This window comes from Pomacea canaliculata, linkage group LG8, assembly GCF_003073045.1.
Source record: "Pomacea canaliculata isolate SZHN2017 linkage group LG8, ASM307304v1, whole genome shotgun sequence".
NCBI classification, from domain to species: Eukaryota; Metazoa; Mollusca; class Gastropoda; order Architaenioglossa; family Ampullariidae; genus Pomacea; species Pomacea canaliculata.
Window position 1 is genome coordinate 27,189,945 of NC_037597.1, and position 20,614 is coordinate 27,210,558.

Genomic DNA, 20,614 nt, shown 5'->3' on the forward strand with positions numbered 1-20,614 from the left:
ACACAGAACTACATTCACAGAGCTTCATTCACACAGACAACAGTCGGTTATCTGGGCGGGTAGCCGCAACCACCCCGGACTTGAGGCTGCTAAAGGGTTTCAACATGACCCAAACAGAAAACCATTGCCCCTTTTTTCTGTTTTGATACGAAAACAAAACCGTGCCGATATCGGCCTGGGGTCGGAATTCGCTCTGACATCAAACACCTGCGCCGTCCAATCCCTTGTTTAGCTTCGTCTAAGGGAGGCAACTCCCACTTTCAAGATCTCCGAGGACCCACCACTGGTCTAAGCGTTTGCTATTTACGCAAAGGGACAATCTAGACCGGCATTTGTTTCAGGCAAAGATAACTCTGTGGAGAAAAAAAACAACAGAAGGATTGTTGACTTGCTCGTCTTGCTTCCCCTGATAATCGGCAGCAGGGGCGACAACAAAGATGGCCGAGGCTCCACCATACTGTGAGAACGCGATATCTGCTTTACTGCTTCTTGGGATTTTTTTTTAATTCTTCGTTTCACGAGATGGGTTATGGGCTTGTTTTTATTCCAAAAATGTCTGCAGCCTTCACTTTTCAACCTCTTAATTTGTAAGAGACACGTGAACTGGTGTGAAAACCTGGAAAAAATATATGTTTCCTGATATTTTACTACAGATTGTCTTCATCCGAGTATAAGACAATAAATTTGCTTCTGACTTCACCGGTCTGAGGCGATAAACAATAAAGACAAACACCTTCTTGTTTATACTAAGGCCTGAGTCCTGCTCTACAACTGCTTAACTTTGATAATCACTAGGTGTCGCCTCCGGACCTGCTCCCACGCAAGCAGTCTTGGAGATGCCCCTTGAGTCCGTCCTCGTCTGTAGAAGGTAGGAGGGGGGCTCTGGGGAGGAGTTCGGTCTGGCAGAATCCTCCTTCCACCCGCACAAGGCACGATCGTACAGTTCTGGGGGCACGGGCAGCACGTAAAACTCGGGTGGACCATTCTTTCCACCCACCCACAGCACCCAGTTATGCCCCAAGTCTCGCTTCTTAGAATCTGCACTTTTTTGGAGCTCTGAAGGAGTGCCATCTATAAGAGTGGGAGGAGTAGAGAACGGTTTTTGGGGGCGTTGACGAGGGTAACAACGACATAAAACTGCTGAAACTGCAGGATTGAGACTAAAACAAGAAAGACGATTTGCTTTCGTTCCTTGAGAACATAAAGCTGTTGACACTAACTGATATTACGATTTAAAAAAAAATTTATTTAAAGTACCAGCAAGAAAAACTCATAAAAACATTTTTAGAAAAAAACTTCTCACAAGAGACAACGAAGTTCTAAAAATAATCAAAAGTGAGGAAGGCATTTGAGGCTGTAATTGCATTTTTTACTTCCATCTCCTCCGTTTTTTTTCCTATGGACTTTATTCTGGTCGGTGTCAACGATATCATCCAACCTGACAGTTTATGGAGAGATTTTAAATAATTAAAACACATTGATCAACATTAAAATGACATTCCTTGACGAGCGCAGAAAATTATTGGGTTTTAAAACAAAATCTAGAAAAATCAAACTTTGATGTGTGTGGAAACTAGTGACAGTCAGACAGAGGCTTGTCAGACGACTAACCGTTAACTATGCCGCGGTGGTCGTTAGGGTGCAAATGTTAATTGAATAACGGCAGCCGCCGCCATATTAAGGCCTTAATGATAAAGCTTGTGGCTCGCCGAGACAAACAACTGCACGTGAAACATGGCGCACTCTAACCTGCCGCGCATCTATTAATAGTCTCTCCCTCTGTCCAGCGGCACGATGTCCAGTCATCTGCGGGCGCGAGCTGCCTCGCTGTGAATGTTTACATTATCAATGTCGCCATCGCAATCAACGTTAACGATGACGTGGATTAGAATATTAATGGCGGCCGTGACACGTGATGTCTGTGAGTGAGGGAAGAGCTGTGCTAGCTTTGTCACTCTCGACAGACGAAGCCAAAAATGAACGAATTAAAGCTTTTTTTTATTTGTGGTTGCGGGGAGAGAGGAAGAAGAGCGAGATTGCGGTGGCGGTGACTAACTGGCCATCTCGTGGTGGGCGCCGATGGCAGGTCGGCTGAACGGCTGGACCACAAGGCAGCTTGCAGAAAAGTCGTCCATCATTATTTTTCTCCAAGATGACATCTCAATACCGACAACGGAAGTTACGACATCATCGAGATTAAAAAATGTGGAGTGTGGCGAGAGGCTCGCACACAGTCAACAGAGGGTGGGATGACGACACATGCGCAGCCAGGACAAAGAAGTCGTGTTTTGTTTTTACTTCTTTCTTCATTCCTTCTGTCAGAGCTGGGGCTATGAATCATTCATTCACAGTCGATTCGGAGCGCACAGAACAACTAAACTGACTCTGGTTGTGTGTCAACTTACTTAAAACTCTAATGTTCTAAAAAAATAAAAGAGTCAATAGACTACATTGTGAGACGAAGACAAACTGCAGTCTGGGGACCACAACCACCCTGCTACCCATGAGGTGTTCTAAGGCATTCCATGGAAATTCGTTAAAAAAAATACTAGAGTAATCCACGAGGGAAATGAAGGTTGTGCCAATAAGTGAACGAAGAAAAGAAGTTGTAATAAGAGATGAAGGAGGCATCTTAGGGATCTTTTTGCTTCACCAAGCCATCCTCTGGCTCAAAAATAATACAGAGCTTCAGGGCCCCTATAATAGCCAAAGTAGGTTAGCTTAGAATCTCCTCCTCTCCCTCCATCGTTCCCAATGTTCTTGGCTTCAAAGGACATCGCTGGCATGCGCGAGACATCGCCCTTTCCTGTTGTGACCCCCTGTCACGAACGATCATCAATTTATGGAATTTACGACAAGCTCTTCAAGAGTCTTCTCCTCTTCCAGGACTTTTTTTTTTTTTTTTTTGGAGGGGACGAAAGAAAAAGGACGGGATGGGAGAATGGCCAGGTCTGTGCTTTGTCCAGGCTTGGGGAGAGCATTGCCAGTGATGAGCGAGGAGAAGTGGATGAGCAGTGAGCAGTCTTCCGACTTCTCCAAAGGTCTTTCTGTGATTAGTATCTTGTGAGTCGTTCCACAAAGTTCATGAAGAGAACAAGTCTTGACATCAATCTCTGTCTCTCATTCTCTCCTGTCTTTCACTCTCCAACGTCTTCTCTCTCTATTGCAAAGACCCTCTCTTTGGTAGTTTTATTTATTTATTTTTTGTTTTTTTGCTTTATGTATATGGAATGTGTGCGACTGTCTGTGTGTGCGTGAGAGAGAGAAAGAAAGAGAGAGCAGAAGAGCATGGGCGCGAGCATCCGTTGACATTAACATGCCCAAGCTGTTCCGATCATATCCAAACATTCCTCATCAATTTCCTTTCTTCTTTTGTTTCCTTTTTTTATTTTTTTTTTTAAATACGAACAAGAAGCTCAGAACAATGACAGCATGCTTGCCTCCCCTCGTCTGAAACAACACCATTCAAGGGAGTTCCTTTTTTCCACCCGAGGAAGCAGACGGAAAAGAGGGGATGAAGCATTCCTCAGAACGCATTTGATAAAATGAATCCAACGCCTTTGGCGACCTTAATGTCCTTTTCTTCTAATGAAATTTTATCCGGAAGAAGACAAAGAGCTGCGACCAACAAAAGATGTCAGTCAGGACCAGATGCAATCGCGCCTCGTCCGAAACGAGATTTGAAGTTTGACTTGGAACTTAAATTGCGCAAGTAACCTTGTTTTATGAGAAGTGGATCGTGACAGAATGTCTCTGTCACCCACAGAGAACGAAAAGAAAAAACCGACAAATTGGTACAGCAAAAGGTCAAGGCCGGCTCCTAACCTTTCTTTGGGTCAAAGGGGAGAGAGAGAGGCTGTAGTGACCTCACTTTTCTCATGGCCAGCTTTATGTGAAGGCGCCACCCGTTTATTCACTACCTTACCTCCCCATCCCTCTATGGTGTCAAGTACCCATTACCGACAGTCGTGGGGAAGTGTGTTGAGCCACGTGGGTATCGAACCAGCACCTCTGGGTTCTGTACTCACTTACTAACCGCTTCCATACCTCGTGATAAAAAAGAAGCAAGGTGGGGCAACAAATCTGACACTGGTCAGCTCTCTCAAATCTTCTGTACCGGAAAGTTTCTGCCAGGAGATGAAACTTGCAACAAAAGGTCTCATCAGAGAGACTCTTTCATCAGAACTTTCATTTGTGAGACCAGCAAAAGTCACAAAAATCTGATTTCGCACCTGTCTCCTGTCTCTTCATGCGACAAACAACGAATGATAGATAAGTCTGGCACCACTGTCATCAAAGGACTCTAACCATTCAGGCTCTGGTACATCAGTTCCACCTTTCCTCACTCCCATCTCAAGGAGCTGGTGGTCGGAAAAAAGGTTTTAATTTACTACTTGCTGAAAACATTTGATTGTTGCTATAGAAACTTCACAGGTGGCGCATCCATAAAGAGTCGAAAGTTCTGATTACATTTTTTCTGGTGTTTTTGTAAACAACCATGTCTATGGTGATCGCCAAGATACAACACATCATCTTGTTCGCCACATTTAACTACTTTCCTCAACAAAAAGATGAAAGAATTAAAAGCAGAGGTAAGCTAACACAAGGTGACAGGATCTTGGGCTTTAAACCAGAAATAATAAAAATGCCCCCTAGTTAAAAAATTCCTCGACATTTCCGCACTCGCAGGGCGCCTAGAACTTTGAAGTATTCAAACCCACGACTGTGAAAGCTTTTCCCTCCATTCTGCAGAAAATTTCTTTTTTTTTCCAGTAGATTTTCTTAAGGTGGCGAAGGGTCAAGACAAAAACACAAGAGATTGGCGGAACTCTCCACCGAAAAACTCGTCCTGATGTCGTATCTGATCAGCTGTCGCGTCCCCTTGGTTACTCTTGGTTACCAGAAATGTCCTTTACAGAAATGTGAAATCTGCAAAGACCTGGAAGACACGAGATTGTTAGAACATTAGTGTCAGAAGTTGGATGGCACTCGCCGACAAAGAAATTTTTAATAACCAGGGTCTTTTTTCTTGCGGAGAAGAAAGTCATCACTGGACCAGCGCGAAAGACTTTTTTACGAGGGGCGGGGAGGGTTTAGAGACACGACGGAAGGAGTGTATTTGTCGGCACGTTGACCCCGCGCTGACCCCACTCCTTGTTACGCAAGAATGACTCCAGGATGGCGCGATGGCGCCAGTGCGGCGGATGGACGCCAGGGTACCACAGAGGACAAAGTCTTTGACAGGAAGAAGAGTCTTTGTGCTGCAAGCACTTGAATTAATCATGCGTCTGGCATCAAACAGCCGTGTGATGGTACTGGACCCTCGGTAATTGCCTCGTTGACGTTAGACCTTCGTGTGGATGGAACTGGATGGTGCAGACTGTCTCCCCCCCCCCATCTTTGTTTCTCTCTCCCTCACTAAAGATTAAGTCCTGTACGGTGAGTCATTTCCAAGAATCGTGACAAAGTATTTTTGTGCTCAGTCAGCAGTTGGAAGACTAAGGTGAAGTACACAAAGGATCACAGGTGAGGCGGGGTCGTGTCTGGGATGCTGCATACACCAACCATAAAATCAAACTATTTCCTTCATAAAAATAAAACTTCCATCATAAACTGTTTTCTTCTTTAAACAGAACTCTGTATTGTTCATTCTATCGTCTGTACGAGGGTTTCCCTGACATCAAAGACACGAGGACGAGGCGCGCGGCAGATGTTTGACAGAAGAAGCTACAGCGCGCTTCGTGATAAAAGGATTATTTAAGTGGAATGCATTGTCTGGAAGTGGTCTGTACTCTGTAATTCCTCTCCGGAAATGCCAGCGAAACAACGGAACAGACTTTTTCTTGGAGACGATGCTAACCTAAAAATAACAATGTCTCCACGTAACGAGATTACACGGGAGTACGGAGGATGGTGTAGGAGGCTGCGAGCCCCGAGAGAAAGTCGAGGGTGGGAGTCAGATGGCGTGCCGTGAAGAAGGCGGCTCCGATCTGCAATCGTCTTTACAAAAGCCTCTTAACATGGCTGGTAATTTCGCCACATCATTGAAACACAGAATTGCAAGAAAAATCTTAAATAGAGGAAATACAATTTCCAAGAAATATAATCCTCTAAAAATGAATTAAGGACTGTGGCTGCAGCCGCTAGGGTCAATCAGTTCTGGGAGAAGTTCTGTCTCATAAACAGGAAACCGTTACATGCTAGGTACTTGAGTGGCTTGGTGAGTTGGTAATTACTAGATGGTGACTGGAGTCTGGTGTTTGGGAGGTTTGTTATCGGTTAGCACCACGTGGTCGGCGGTATTGGTGACAAGGTGTGTGTCAGATTAGACTGATGATCCGGTAAATACCTGAAGGTGTTCGGCAGGGTTGTCCATGGGACATATTTTTCTATCCCGTCCCATCCCGTCCCATGGCAATTTATGCCTGTCCCATCCCGTCCCATCCCACGGGACGTTTCCCATGGGATTCCCATGGTATTAACAATCCTATGGACAACACTGAAAACCACTTTTCGGCTTTTGTTCTATAATTCCTGCTACTTCACATACAATAGATGATTCAGAGGAAAGATTTAAATCCTTGATGAATGAAATAACAGTAAATTTATTTTGCAATATCAAGTATCGACTACCATGGGAAATACAAATGTGTGCTGTCCCATCCCATCCCATCCCATGGGACGTTTCCCATGGGATTCCCATGGGATTCCCATTCCTATGGACAGCACTGGTGTTCGGTGTGTCACGTGACATGGTAACAGGAACAAGGTAGATCCTCATCATTAGTCAAGACGATAGTGGTGAAGTTTCTTCTTGGTGAATGCGTGCTTTGCAAATCTCGAGTGTGCATGCTTTATTTTTTTCAGAAAGAAAGAAAGAAGATAGAAATGGAAAGAAAGGAAAAAAATAGAATGAATTAGGGTGATCGAAAAATCAGAAAAGACGAATTTCAACAATATGTGAAGCACTCAGGAGAAAATGCTTTTGTTTTTGATATTTCGTCCTATTACTTCCCTTTGGCATCATGTCCTCATTTTTTGTTTCTCTCATCTCGTCACGCTCGCTCATCGGGGACGATTACCTGATCAGAAAAGGTCTCCGCCATGTTGTGGTGCTGGAGATGGATGGCGGATGGGTCCCGCGGGGCTCGTTATTGGTTTTTAATGTCTTCGCCAAGCGCTGCACCTCGAGCTGCTCTCCATGGCAGATGCAGGCCGCCTGCACAACGGATATCAATCCGCCAATTGTTGCCAGACTTCAAGATGTAGGTCGGCATTGCCAGGTAGACTGCTTTCCTTGCAAGATGGCGACTTGTCGATAGATGGCGCTTCCCAGGTCAATGGAGTTTTGTGTACAAGTTGGACGATCAACGTGTGGTCTACAGAAACCGACTCTAACGCCCAGCTTTGAAGGTTTTTTTGAAAAGCGATGACAGTTTCCCAGCTACACACGTTTCAGCATTTCGAGAATCACTCTGAGTAGGACGAACCTAATGAGTTAAAAAAGTAAATTAACGGCGAAATAACAAGCGTACCAAACTCGTTTCCGAACCTGATAGCTTGGAAGGCAATGGCATGACAGGGGGGCACTTGTCGTTGTAGACGACGAAAATCCCCATTCGGTTCTGTGACCATGGTGAGTACATCCTGGGACCGACCCCTTCACGCGGCAAATTTTTCGCCAATTTGTTTGGCCCTGAAGACGTCTGGACAACAAGACTCGCCAGGGAAAACGACAGCAAATGGGCCGCACAGTACTTATGCAAATGTCCGGACATTTAGTATTCTCCACCAACTTTTCTACCCCCGGTGGACTCGAGTTTTTTAACCTTTCTTCTCCTCAGCTCGGTAAGCATCTGATGTTCTAGGGTTTGTACAAGGACTGCGTGTCATTTTTTGATCGGAGTGGAAGGAACTCTCTGTGATCAAAGAGAAAACTTCAACAAACATGAGAATGATTGGGAAATTCCAGTCCCATAATCCTCCCATAAATTAAAAATGTTTGTAAATCTGATACCCGAGACAGACGCACCATCAGACCAATGGAATCCAATCGTGAGTAGTGTTTGCCAGCGGACCTTCACCTTCTTCTCATCACGGTGTACCACTCTTTCCAGCGGCTAAATGTGTGTCCAAAAGAAAAAAAAACTTTTACCTACCAAAGAAAAAAGCGGATTTCTGTGAAAAGCCTGTGTACAGAGATTGCAGGCGACTGAAGTAACGTTGACTGCATCGTTAAGGAAGAAGACGATGTGTTCGCCACGGGAATAAAAGGAAACGATGACTGACGACTTCCAGCCACGTGGCTATTTTTACACACAGCGCTCCTGTGGACAGTGACTATTTTGTAAACAAATAAAAGGAGGAATGCAAGGGAAGGGGAGGTGCTGACATACAACCCTGTCGTTAAAATAGAAACAGAACATTCTTTTCTCGTTCCTTCCCGAGATGCCAACGGTCGTGTGTTGCAGCGCGTGTGTGCTTGTGACCCGCCATCATAAAAATATTTTTACATTCTAATTTGACCTTTCTTTTGATACGAAAGTTGTCTTTCTAGTCCCTAAATCGCAAAGTTGAGTTATAAATGTCTGAAGTGTGCAAATACTGTGGCGGGCATTTTAAGAAAAACAGGTTTATTTGGGTTTTTTAACCAATCCTACCAACGGGTACTTCTATCTTTGGATCGAATTTCGTTCCTTGAAAGACTCTTTCAATTAAACAAAGACTGATGATGTAAGGTCTGAACATTTTTCACTTATTCTGCACTTACAGTCGACACTTTGTATGTTGAGTTGCTATGACACTGTACAGGTCTGAATAGTTTCTGCTTGAATAGCTATGTTTGTTTTGTTTATTTTCACTTGTTGTATTTATTTCTTTGTTTTTGTGGAATTTTATAGAATCAGCTAGTTGCAGGTTGACATGGTTCCTCAATCAAGACATCCGCCCCATGACAAAAACTGTTACAATTGGCAGGGATAAGAATCAAAAGTCTGAATCAATAAGGTCAAAGGTGAACTGGTCGTGAAAACAATTTCTTTCATGTCTCAGGAGTCCCACAGCTGAACACAAACTGTTGTTGTTGTTTTTCTCTGTATTTTATTTCCGTAAAGAATGAGGGAAGGTCGTGACCTGCAATTAGTCTCCTCAGAACAACAAGTCGCCAGTTGATGTTTGTGTGAGCTTGTCATGGAGCCAGCCATCACAGGAGTAGATAAGAAACTAAAAAATGGTAGAAGTGGTGTGTGATGGATCACAGTTAATACTGCGTCTGTTTAAAAGGAATAAAAATGCCCCGTGTTAGAGAAAATGAAATTTAACATTGTTGCCAGGAAGAAAAAGAAGATACATTTAAATAAAGTAAATAGTTGGTTATTAGCTAGTTTGTTGTCTGCCCCTGGTTGGTATTTTTAACAAACTGGGGATGTAAAACACCTTCAAGGGAAGGACTAAGAAATAAAGACAGTTTTCACGTTTTCACCTCTGATATTTACTTCAGGTCAACTACCCTGTCCAAGACAGGATATACTCTGTGAAAGACAAAAAGAAATGAAAATGTTTTCTTCTGAAACACTATGTCCTTGAACACATTCCATATTATTAGCTATCGGAGTAAAATAGTTTCAAAAGCTCAGGGACTTACACTACACCCGACATCACGAGCCTTGGTTTGTCTCAACATTAACATGTTTATTGTCCTTTGCAATGTTGGATGTATTTGATGAAATATGTGGCCACAAGTAGGCTCACCTTGTGATACTGGCCCTGTAGGGGATGATCCTTTCATTTCACTCTTGGGGTTCACTAGAACAGCAGCATTTTCTTCAAAGATAAGCCCTCCTCCATCTTTTCTTCGTATTCTTTTGTGTGCCGTATGATCACTGCTGGCATAACTGTTTTCCTCAGTTCTGGTTTTTCTTTCTTCATTTCACTGTAGCAACAAATATTCACCAGCATCAGCAGCAGGCAGACAATTCAGTCGCCTTTGATGTTCACAACAATGATGTACAGACTTGTAGCACCTGTGTTGTCGGCACATTTGATGACCACTCCCACGGCCAGACCGATGGCAATGCTGAATTTTCCACCTGAAGAACCTCCTCGTCCTTGTTTAGACATGATGGGTCTACAGCTCGGCTTTGTCTCAACATCGACACCACGAAACCACGACCTCAGTTACACACTCGTTACACTCGCCATCAGAAGAAAACAGTTTTAAAAATCTCAACACGGGTTGTAAACATATCTCCTTGTCCTTTCAGTGTTCTGGACATTTCTAGGACAAGGATCCGGTGCTGAGAAGCTTTCTTTGGGAAAAATGAGAATAAGGAAGAGATGGGCTGGCAATGGAAGGAAATGGCCAGATTTTTCTTGCAGTTAACATACAACAGAACTTGGACCATTTGTCTGGACCCATAAATCTGGATTTCTGTTTAAATACCTTTTAGCACCATCGTTGTGCAGAAAGAGCTTTACTTTGCAATTTACATTAAAAAAAATAGCAGAAAATTCCTTGTCTCAAGATATTTGTCTCTTTTTCTCTGATTTGCATGGGTGGGGTTCTAACCATTTAAATGCGGACAATAGAAACTCATCGACTGGTTGGTAAGCACATATCCCATAAGTCAATGCACGGTAGATAAAAGTGGATGATACAGTGGTTCGTTCTCTTTTCACTTGCAAACATCACAGAAACTAAGATGTACACGAGTGTTGAGGAGACTTGAGAGGTGAGCACAAGGGAGGACTTCACCTTAAAATAAGATGTCAGATTGAAGAAGAAGTAAGATGTTAGATTGTAGTATATCGGATGAGGGAGACTGATTATACCGGGTAGCGAGGTTTCCAGTTACACTCTTTCTTATTCTTTCTTCTTTCCTTCCACTCTGTAGCTGAGATGTGTTTTTTCGGTGCAACAGGTCGAGCGGTCTCCAGATATTTCGGGCAGTGGGTATCTTGCAGACCCCTGATGTTAGTGTCACCCAATACCCAGAGTACTTGCGCTGTCTGGATAACACGATCCCTAAATGAAATAAAAATTCAGTCTAGACAGTCTGATTTCTGGATGTTTGCCTCAAAGACAATTGAAAATTGTCCTTTCTTGATGTAAAGCTCGGACTAATGTCAGACGGTCTCATTAGGTTGCATGAAACCGATCGTCAAGAGGTAATCTGGTCGTCTGAAAGAAAAATTTAGTTTTATTTCCGTCCAAATTGAACGAAATCCTTGCTGCTAACTACGATCCTCCTCTCAAATTGTTTGGAAATCTTGGAATTGAAATTAAGTCCAGTCTTTGCTGCAGACGTCCACACTAGCAATTCACTGAGGATGTTATTCCACTCCTTGATGCGTGTGTGTGTTAGTCGCTTGTACTTATAAGCAGCTCTGTACCTTGTAAATCAGAATGTCTCTTCTTTGCTACATCAGCTGATATGTTCATGGACAATAAAATCCCAGCAGGGATGGTGTAAAGACAAATCGTGTATCTTTTGCTGATGAAAAAGAAACTTGGGAGAAAGATGATTATAGGATGGAAGATGGACTACACACACATACACCGAGACCCAGGTCTGCGAACAGGTGTCACTCACAAAGAGGGGGCGGGATTTGAATTCTGGACAATGGCTGCTTCAAGCGTGTGTTTGCCACCTTTCTGCAAGAGTGTCCGGATTCATCCAAGTGTAACAGAGACAATAAATAACTGGGGCAGTGCAGAAAGGAAGAGTTTGTATTCAATGTTTGTCGTTGCCCTTTAGGCAATCTGTCCTTCCTGTCCCCAGCGCAGGACATTAAACTGGACAGAGGATGGTACACGGTCAGAGCATCTTGTAGTCACTCCATCTCTCCTGTAGTCTCACTGCACTAAGCTCTTCATGCTGCTTCATGTTAGCCAGGAGGAGTAGTCGACCTTGTCAGACACGAAGCCGCGAATTATGTCCCCACATCTATTTTTAGCCCACAGCCGCAGGAGCGTCAACTGGGACTGGGTGAAGCCAGGCCTGACATGCGCACTGGTAAAAACGCCCAGGAGACATTAACTTCCTCTACACAAGAGTTCAGATCATTAAGCGAAGCTTGTGTAAAGTCGTTTTTCCTCCTTCAGTCTTCCTGTTGCTTTCGGCAAAATTTGACCGGCTAAAAAAGTTCGTTTTATTTTTATGCCTTTTAATTTGCCCCATACGAATATTTCAGTTTAGCTCTTGCGATGTTTGTTGTTTGTTTTTGGATAGAAGCTAATTAAAACCAGAATGAACTTTGCACTTTCCTCACTTTTCTTCAGCGTTCAAGAAATCTGTCCTCTATTTTTATTTCTCTGTCATTGTTGTGAGAAACGAAAAGACAGGCTGGGAATAGATGGAAGCATGATGGCTGTTCACTTGCAGCAACATCCACCAGTGGCTGGACCCAGTGTTAGTCCCTTCATGGCCTCATCACAGGCGCTGATCGCAACAGTCGGCTGAATACTATTCACTCCTCCAACGAAAGTAGTCGTAAGTAAACATAAATTAACTACTGTCGAAGACATTTTAATCCTCACAAAACTCATCTTTACATTTTTTCTGTCGAAGAACCAACCAACCCTTCAGACTAGCCCCTGTTTGAGTGACTGCCACACGTGTTCTCTCAAGTTAGTGCTAGTGTTAGTGTTAGTGTTTGTTAGTGTTTGTTAGTGTTAGTGTTAGTCGAGCGCTTAAAGATGCATAAGGAATGACGAGAGGTCACCATCTAAATAGTTCAGTCACGTGACAGTATTCGACCGTTTGACGTGCAACTCACTCATCTACCTCCCATTGTGGCATCTTTCACTTCCTCCCCCTCCTAGATTGTCAGACAGTTATTTAATTTTTATTTTCCTTCCTCTCTGCTTCTTCTTCTTCCTGTGAAGTGTTTCCTCCACTGGACAGACGGCAGGAAGGAGAGAAACACAAGAAGGAAGACAGGATGTCTGGCTCATCCATTCCACTCTCATTAGCAGACGACAGATAAGTCGCTTGTTTAGCCAGACCTTCTACCGTGAGTTCTGTCTTCTGGAATCTGATCATGTCTTTGCTCGCCTGCTTTTGTTTATCCTCCTTTCCTCCCAAGAGAGTCCGATAGTAATTTAGAAACAAGAGAATCAAACATTTGGAAGAGCTCAAAAAATAAGCGTAGATAGATAAGCATCAAACTTTCAGAAGACCGAAAAAATAGAAGTATAAAACCCTATTAGAAAAACAACCCTTTTATTCGCCTAATCCTTTCAGGTCTCAAAAAAATTTGTCTGAACCAAAAAAAAAAAAAAAAAAAAAAAGAAAGGTCTCACTTACGAAAGTATAGAGAAGATGCTGAACACACTAACGGCGAAATTCCAATGTTTCACAGCACGGAAGGAGGGAAAAAAAGAACGAGAAGCCATGACCAGAAATAGCTCTGACATGACAGAACTTTTAGAAATTTGGAGAAACGTGATCCGTGTGATCCTCTCCTCAAAAAATGTCTACACTTCCTCCGCCAGTTTCTTCTGTCTGTGCATCTCACAACATCTCTTGCTCAGGCCATTCACTCATTCTCATCCATGATTCTTTCATTTCTCTCCCCTTCCTCCACCTCTCTTGTAGCTCCGGTTTAAAAAAAAGCGATGCTCCAGGGGCTTCAGCAGCAGAGTGCCAGGTGCAGCAAGATGTCGCAACACCTGAGGCTGCAGCAGGAGGGAACAGAAGGGAGATAAGTCACTGATGGTCAGAGAACAGAAGTACTGTGCCCTTGGGTGGAGAGTATTGTTGAGCAACCTGCCTGGATGATGAGGGATGGACTGAAGGGCAGAGGGAAGAAGAATTGTTACGAAGCCTTCTCAGTAAGATTTCGGTGTTCTGTACATCTCAGTCAGACATCCACACTCTTCCACCTGACGACCGTCTCCTGACTACTCCTGTCACCCAAACAACAACAACAACAACAACAACAACAACAACATGTCAGTTACTGTGCAGCAAAAACAACGGAGCTCTCTCCCCTTCTGTACCCGCCATCTACCTGCCATCGGATCCTGTAAGTGTGGACTGAAAACACCTTTCTTCCTAACAACAGTCTACACACTGCTAGTCAAACCCTCCCCATCCATTCGTTTTGTCTACTTGCTACTTTCCTACTCGTCTTCCTCTCCATATTCTTCATTCTTGTCACTCGATTCCTGTTTACTTCGTCTATATTTGTCTTTTATTAGCTATCAGAACTGTTGTTTATCCTTCCATATCTTGTTTTTGTCTCGGTCGTGCCTCCTTTATGAGAATTAGTATGCGATAGATAAATCAAACGTTAATAATAATAATAATAATAATAATAATAATAATAATAATAATAATAATAATAATAATAATAATAGTTTATACATGAATGAAAAAAAGAAGAAAAAGACAGAGACAAATACTAAAAAGGACAGATATTACATTCGTATTTAAGATGTCAAGTAAGTAATTGATCAGCACAGACAACTTTGTCTACTGTTATCATCTGTCGTGCACTTCAACCTTCTCATCTATCCTCGTTTTTCTGGGTTTGTGTTGCATTATCTTTGTTGATGCTGCAGTTCTCTGTCGCTTGACACCATCTCGTCTACTTCTCTAAGCCTCCAGTTCCCAATGAGAATCCCAATGGTTGTCTTGAAAAAAACTGTGACATTTGAGATGGCAGCTGACGGCCTTTCCAAAACAAACCTGGGATTACCGGCAATCCGCCGCTGAAACTTGTGTAATGGCCAAAAAAACAATCAACAAACAAACCAACAATCTAGCCGCCTAGAATAATCACAAACAACCATAAAGGAGAGCCGCAATGCAAAAACAATTTGCTGTTTCACTGTTGGTATTCTTGTGTTTGTGACGAACGGGGATTTGATCTTGGGCGGCGCGGACATGACAGCCAATAAATACTCTCGCACGAAGGAGGAGGAAAAATGTCTGACACTGACGTCACGTGATAGCGCGTGTGTATGTCTGCCGCCAGGGGACCGGGGGAGGCCAGGCTTGTGAATGGCTTTTTTAACAGCAATTTATGTGTGGTCAGGGATTATGCAAGATCCTGTTGGAGAGTTTTTCTCTCTTTTTCTCTCTTTCTCTCTCTTTCTCTCTCTCAATCCTTGCACAGACACTGTAGAGAGAGGTCGCTCTAAGCTACCCCGGTGTTCTCTCTCGTCTCGTCGCTTATCATTTGCATCTGCAAGCACAGTCCAAATTGCTCGTGGCTGAGTGGGGACTGAGAGAACTGGCACTGCTAGGATTATCTCCTCCATTTGCTGACACTTTTCTTTTTTTCTCCCGGTATTTCTTTGTCTTTCTCTCCTTCCTTTATCATTGTCCGCCGCACCTGTGATAATGTGATACCCAAGTCTCAGTTTCTGTAACAAGAACATGCAGTGTTCATCACACATTAACTATCGTCTCTCTGCTTCTCATCACACATTAACTTATCGTCTCTCTACCTCTCATCACACATTAACTATCGTCTCTCTACCTCTCATCACCACACATTAACATCAACCAGCACTGTCACCACCAGTCCCGTCCATTACTCCAGTCAAGCTCTTCAGTCACGTGACGTATTTGCGTTCTCCTCCAAGCGCAGTCACTTCTTGCTTCGATTTCAAAAAGGAAGGAAAAAAGAGAAGAAAATAACAAAAATGGCGTGACTGAATAAATGCTCTGCGAATGGGAAAAAACTGGAATCGATGTCTCTTCTGTTTGCGAAGAAAAGAGCCAGTTGATGCTTGCCAGCCTCTGAGGGTGCACGTGAACACCCGGATGTAGAAAGTAAAGAACGTTCCGAAAAAGGAAGTGCTCTTTGTGGCGGCCTTTCAGCCACCTTTGACCTCTTACTCTCCTGACCTCGCTAGTAATAAACGACAGGAATCTGGCTTGAAAAAAAATGATTTCTATCTAAATTGTTGCATTAAAAAGTATTGAATACACTCGGCAAAAATCAGGTGACAAAGGAAGGAAGGGTGCTGTAGTGAAGCAGACGACATTTGGGGCTGAAGGGGTTTTGTGAAAATGTTTTTGATGAAATCACCGCAACAGTGAACAGTCTACATCGATGTTTCTTCTTCACTCCGACCCTTTTCGCCTCTTTGTTTACATTCATTCATCCAATGCTCACCGGTGGAGTATAACTGATCTTGTTTATAACTGGATTGTTTACAGTAGTTTTACAATGTTGTGTAGTTACTTTGACAGATGCTCACACCCTTGCTGAACCTTGAAGATAAAATAATAAATCACTCAGTCACTCAGTCATTCCAAGCTTGTCTCCCATGGTCATGCATATGGAACCGTCCTGACCGAATACCAGTCGAATTTCTCCTCCAAACCATTCATCGCTCCCATCGTCATTATCCACCTAGCCTGCCAGACATCGTCTTCTATCACTACAAGATAACTCGCCAACAGATTCCCGAGGAAATCACGCCAAGGATGTGGAGACTTCACGAGATGTTGGGACCTACCCGCGCCTACATACTCACCCACCCTCCTCTAACCTCTGACATTTCGACCTCCCGGTCAAGTGGTCCTGACTGGTCTTCTCCTAAAATCTCAGGACTTGGAGTTGTGCGAGATGTTCCAGTATCTGGGACGGGCTGCATCGCATCTTCCGCTTTTGGTTTCAGCTTGCTTTTCGTCTCCATCGGAATTTTTCTGGCCGCAGCTGTGCCAGTGCCAGCGATGCCTTGCGGCGGCTGATCAATGGCAGGTCAGCAGGCAGACTTAGCAAGCAATTAAGGTTAAAGGTCACGATGGTGAACCCGGCGTTCCACCTGCAGTTGCTGGTCGGCACCCAAGGTGAGTCTGCATTGCACCGAGGGGACTAGAGAGGGGGGTCGGGGAGCGGCCGCAAGCCAGAGCGAATGAAAGACAGGAGGAGACAAGCAAGTGTTGTTGTCTCCCTTCAACTGTTGCCCCTGCGAAAGGACACCTGTGGTGGTTGCTGCTGCAGGTTGTGGTGTTTCTGAAAAGTCGTGAGCCTCAGGAGCCACGTCTTGTCAAGGGAATGACAACTCCGGAATCCGAGAACTCGCTCAGACCCATCCTCGTCTGAGCGCTCGGTCTTCGTGCAGGAGGAACATTTCTTGGTGTGTGCATGCAATTCATCCATTTCTATCCTCATTTAAAGGTCACGGTCGAGCGACCTTTCAATTTTTTTGCAATCTGTCCCTGGCCTTTTGATATCGAGTTCATTCACAACAACAACAACAACACATGATAACGACGTGGAATGGGTCGAGGGGTCGACAATTGTCACGTTCGCTTTGCTCATTATGTCCCCTTGCGCCTAGACCAGAAAAAGCAAGAAGGTTTGGGAGCTCGATCCCTCCTGCCATAATACAGCCCAAGGGGGGATTGCAATTGCCGCTCGGGTGTCAGACCTCCGAAACAGTTAGCCTCCGTTTGATTACAAATCATGGAGAAGTCACGAAAAACCTGGTGACTCAGTCGCCACTAGACAGGCAATGAAGGAGTATCCTCCACATCGAGGCCCAGAGTCCCGGGAAGCTGGAGGGGCAGGGGGATTTGAAAGACGGTAAAGGGAGCGATAACTGGCGCCCCCTACCCTCATCCTAACTGAAAAGGAGATGGAGTTTGAAAATGAAGCTCGTTCTCATTGTGAGTCTGTTGCATCCCCGGCAAGCAAGTGGTCGTCTGCAGCTGATGGCGAGATCTCTTGGGGTCAGAGGCCCTTCATCCGGGGATTACTCATCTCCAGTGACCAGTTCGTCAATTAAAAGGCAGCGACCCATTCAGCCGTGGGCTCGAGGGAACTGCCCGGTCCAAATAAAGTCGGGAAATGACTCGGAACGCTTGCAGAAACCTTGCTTCAAGCATGTGGACTGGAGGAGATTAATTGCCTCGCTGATATTTAATTACTTCCAGGTTATTTATCCTCCCTCCAAGCCGAGAGGTTCCGTGTATTGTATGTGAATGTGGGGGAGGAGAGGTGATTGCACCGTTAACACCGATCCGATCAAGTCAACATTTTTCCGTGATTAAAAAAGAAATTAAAAGAAATTATGTGGACAGTTTGGCTCATGTCTGTCATAACCACCATTACACGAAGAGATAAACACGACAAGTACTACATCATAGGTATTCAAACAGTGGATTGAATTCCTTAAAATTATTTTTAAAACTCCCCGTTTTCTATCCATTTTTCATATTAAGCTTAATCTCCTTTTTCTTTTTTCTTTCTTCTCTCTCTCAAACACACGAGCAAGCATAGACAAGAGAAAGTAAGGAGGAGAGATTACAGCCCCTAACTGTCCCCGTTCACACTGATACTCCTCAAATAATATGCCCTTCACTATTCCAGTCAAATTTGCTTTGTTGCCTGTCAGATTATCTTCCCTTAGCTGTTTTGTCCACGTTCACTTTGGGGCCCTTCAGATTATCTGCCCTTAGCTTTTCTGTCCACATTCACCAAATTATTTGCCATTAGCTCCCTGCACTCGCTGCGGTGGACTTGAAAAATGTAAGGAACCTAATGACACCCTGCCGTCTATACTGATTCATCGCACTTCACTTATCTTCACCCTCCCTCTAAGACAAAAGAGCGACGATTGTTTCGCCTTAGTGCCAGACAGAGTGTGTCCAAACACTCGCTGATGTTTCCATGCACCCAAGTGTGACAATTCAAGAGTTGAAGAATTGTCCATGATTAATAAAAGAACCTCATGTCGGGTTTTGTTTTTGTTTCTCATCCAGTGACTGTAAATACTTATGATGGTATAAATCGTAAACAACTTACTGGCTTCGTCTGTATCTAAAGGCTGAAATGTTCAGGAAAATAAAGTCGTTCTTTCTTTCTCTCTCTCCTCTCAAGTGTCGTGGGGTTTCTTCGTCAATACCAGCAACTCCTCTCAGTACAGGAGCTTGCAAGTTAATCATAAAAGCTTTGATGGCTTTATGGTTGGAGGTTTTTGTTGGGCAACTCCATGCAGGGACGTCCCGCCGTTTCTTTTGCCTCCCGCTGCAATTTGTTCCTCAACACATCATCAATTTCTCATAGGCGCAGAAGCTTTGTCTCCATTCCCTCGTTTTATGAGAATATAAAGCTTTGGACGTTGCATCAAAACAGACAGAAGCATGTCAGAACGGACGAGAAAACTGACTCATAGCAAAACACCTTCGCCATTTTGTTGCCAGACTTGATGTACGTCACGTGGTGCATAACTCTGTCAAGCCAGCCATCATCACGACCCAGGGAGGAGGAGGTTTCCCAGCCTGTGGGTCACCGGGTTCGGACAAATGGGTCGCCACAGCACAGCATCAATCACATCATGACTAAACTTCACTTTATCTCCTGGGTGTTATTCTCGATGATCAACGAGAAAGAGAAGAAAAACGAAAAATCGCGTTGATAGCAGGGAAAGCGAATTTCACCGCTTGGTGGCGCCTGGTGCGGGAGGAGAGGCATAAAGGGACATAATAAAACGCACCCCTAATCTGTGGGGCTGTTATTAATTATATCAAGACTGCCCCTGTCCCTTTCGCTATCTCTCCAGAACACCGCGCGCAAGTGCACATGCGCACAAGCATACATACAAACACGCGTGCACGCACACATACACACTGTTCTGCACACGAGCTCGAGTTTTCTTTTCTTTACACACCCTCTCTTCCTATTCCTCCACTCACCAACGACTCGATGACCGCGAGATTTTCAGTCCAAGAACAAGCAAAACCTCTTCACAGTCTGTTCCATCGACAGGGATCAGACCCACGGGGCCAACCAACGGTTTTCCTTCTGGCGAATTTTTCTGTGGCAAAGTTTATATTTTAACTTTCTTGCTGTACATATCCAGATCAGTCATGGAACGCTGGTAAATACTGGGTGTTGCCATTTTCGCACATTCCTGTGGATTGAAGATAACGAAGGGAGTTCTATTGGCTAACAACTGCAGAGGCAGTCCCTCACCCCTACCCCAGGGGCTTTGTTATGAAGCCAGGGTAAGTCTTTGCCTCGGGACAATGTGGGGCAATCGAGGATAAGCACTTGTCTCCCTTGCTAGGAGACGGGGTCAGAGGATATTGTGAATGATAATTTATCCCAGAGCATCTTTGCCACTGACTTATATACAATTACAGCCACAGGGCTAGAGCAGCAACTTCAGGGGCTGAGATTCGTTTCATAATTACAGTATTGCCCGGTGCAACACCTTGCCTTGGCTTGCCTCAGGTGCGGTTTTTTGTTTTTTCTCAGAATTTTATGTCGTTCGAAGTTTACTTTTTGTCACTCCATTTCTTCTGCTCTAAACATTATGTAGTATCCATCAGTCTTGTCAACAGCTGTATATTTATTGTCTACTTACTTCTCAGTTAAGAGTGTCCAAACCATTAACATTTCGCTTTTGTGTGCGCTCTCCCTTTTGATGCCATACTAAGACTCTAATCATGTTTGCTTTATTGTATGGTGTCACCCAAAGATATCTTATTTATGTCACAATAATGTGCGGTGCTTTCCCTCCCTTCCTCTTAAAAAACATTTTAGCATATCTTCCTCGATTGGCCACAAACATGTTCCAACATATACATCGGGACAGATTTTATAGCTAGAGAATGGGAATGTGTATGATGATGTGGCTGGTGGC

The 20,614-nt window shown here is 44.0% G+C and overlaps 1 protein-coding gene across 1 annotated transcript; it reads right to left on the reverse strand.

Annotated features, from left to right (window-relative positions):
* Window positions 1-9,656: 9,656 nt before the first annotated feature.
* Window positions 9,657-10,129, reverse strand: LOC112571131 (60S ribosomal protein L23-like). The gene is given in 5 exon segments (XM_025249944.1): window positions 9,657-9,748; window positions 9,751-9,861; window positions 9,864-9,930; window positions 9,932-9,990; window positions 9,993-10,129. Coding segments are annotated over 5 exon segments (456 nt in total). The 5' UTR covers window positions 10,120-10,129.
* Window positions 10,130-20,614: the final 10,485 nt, after the last annotated feature.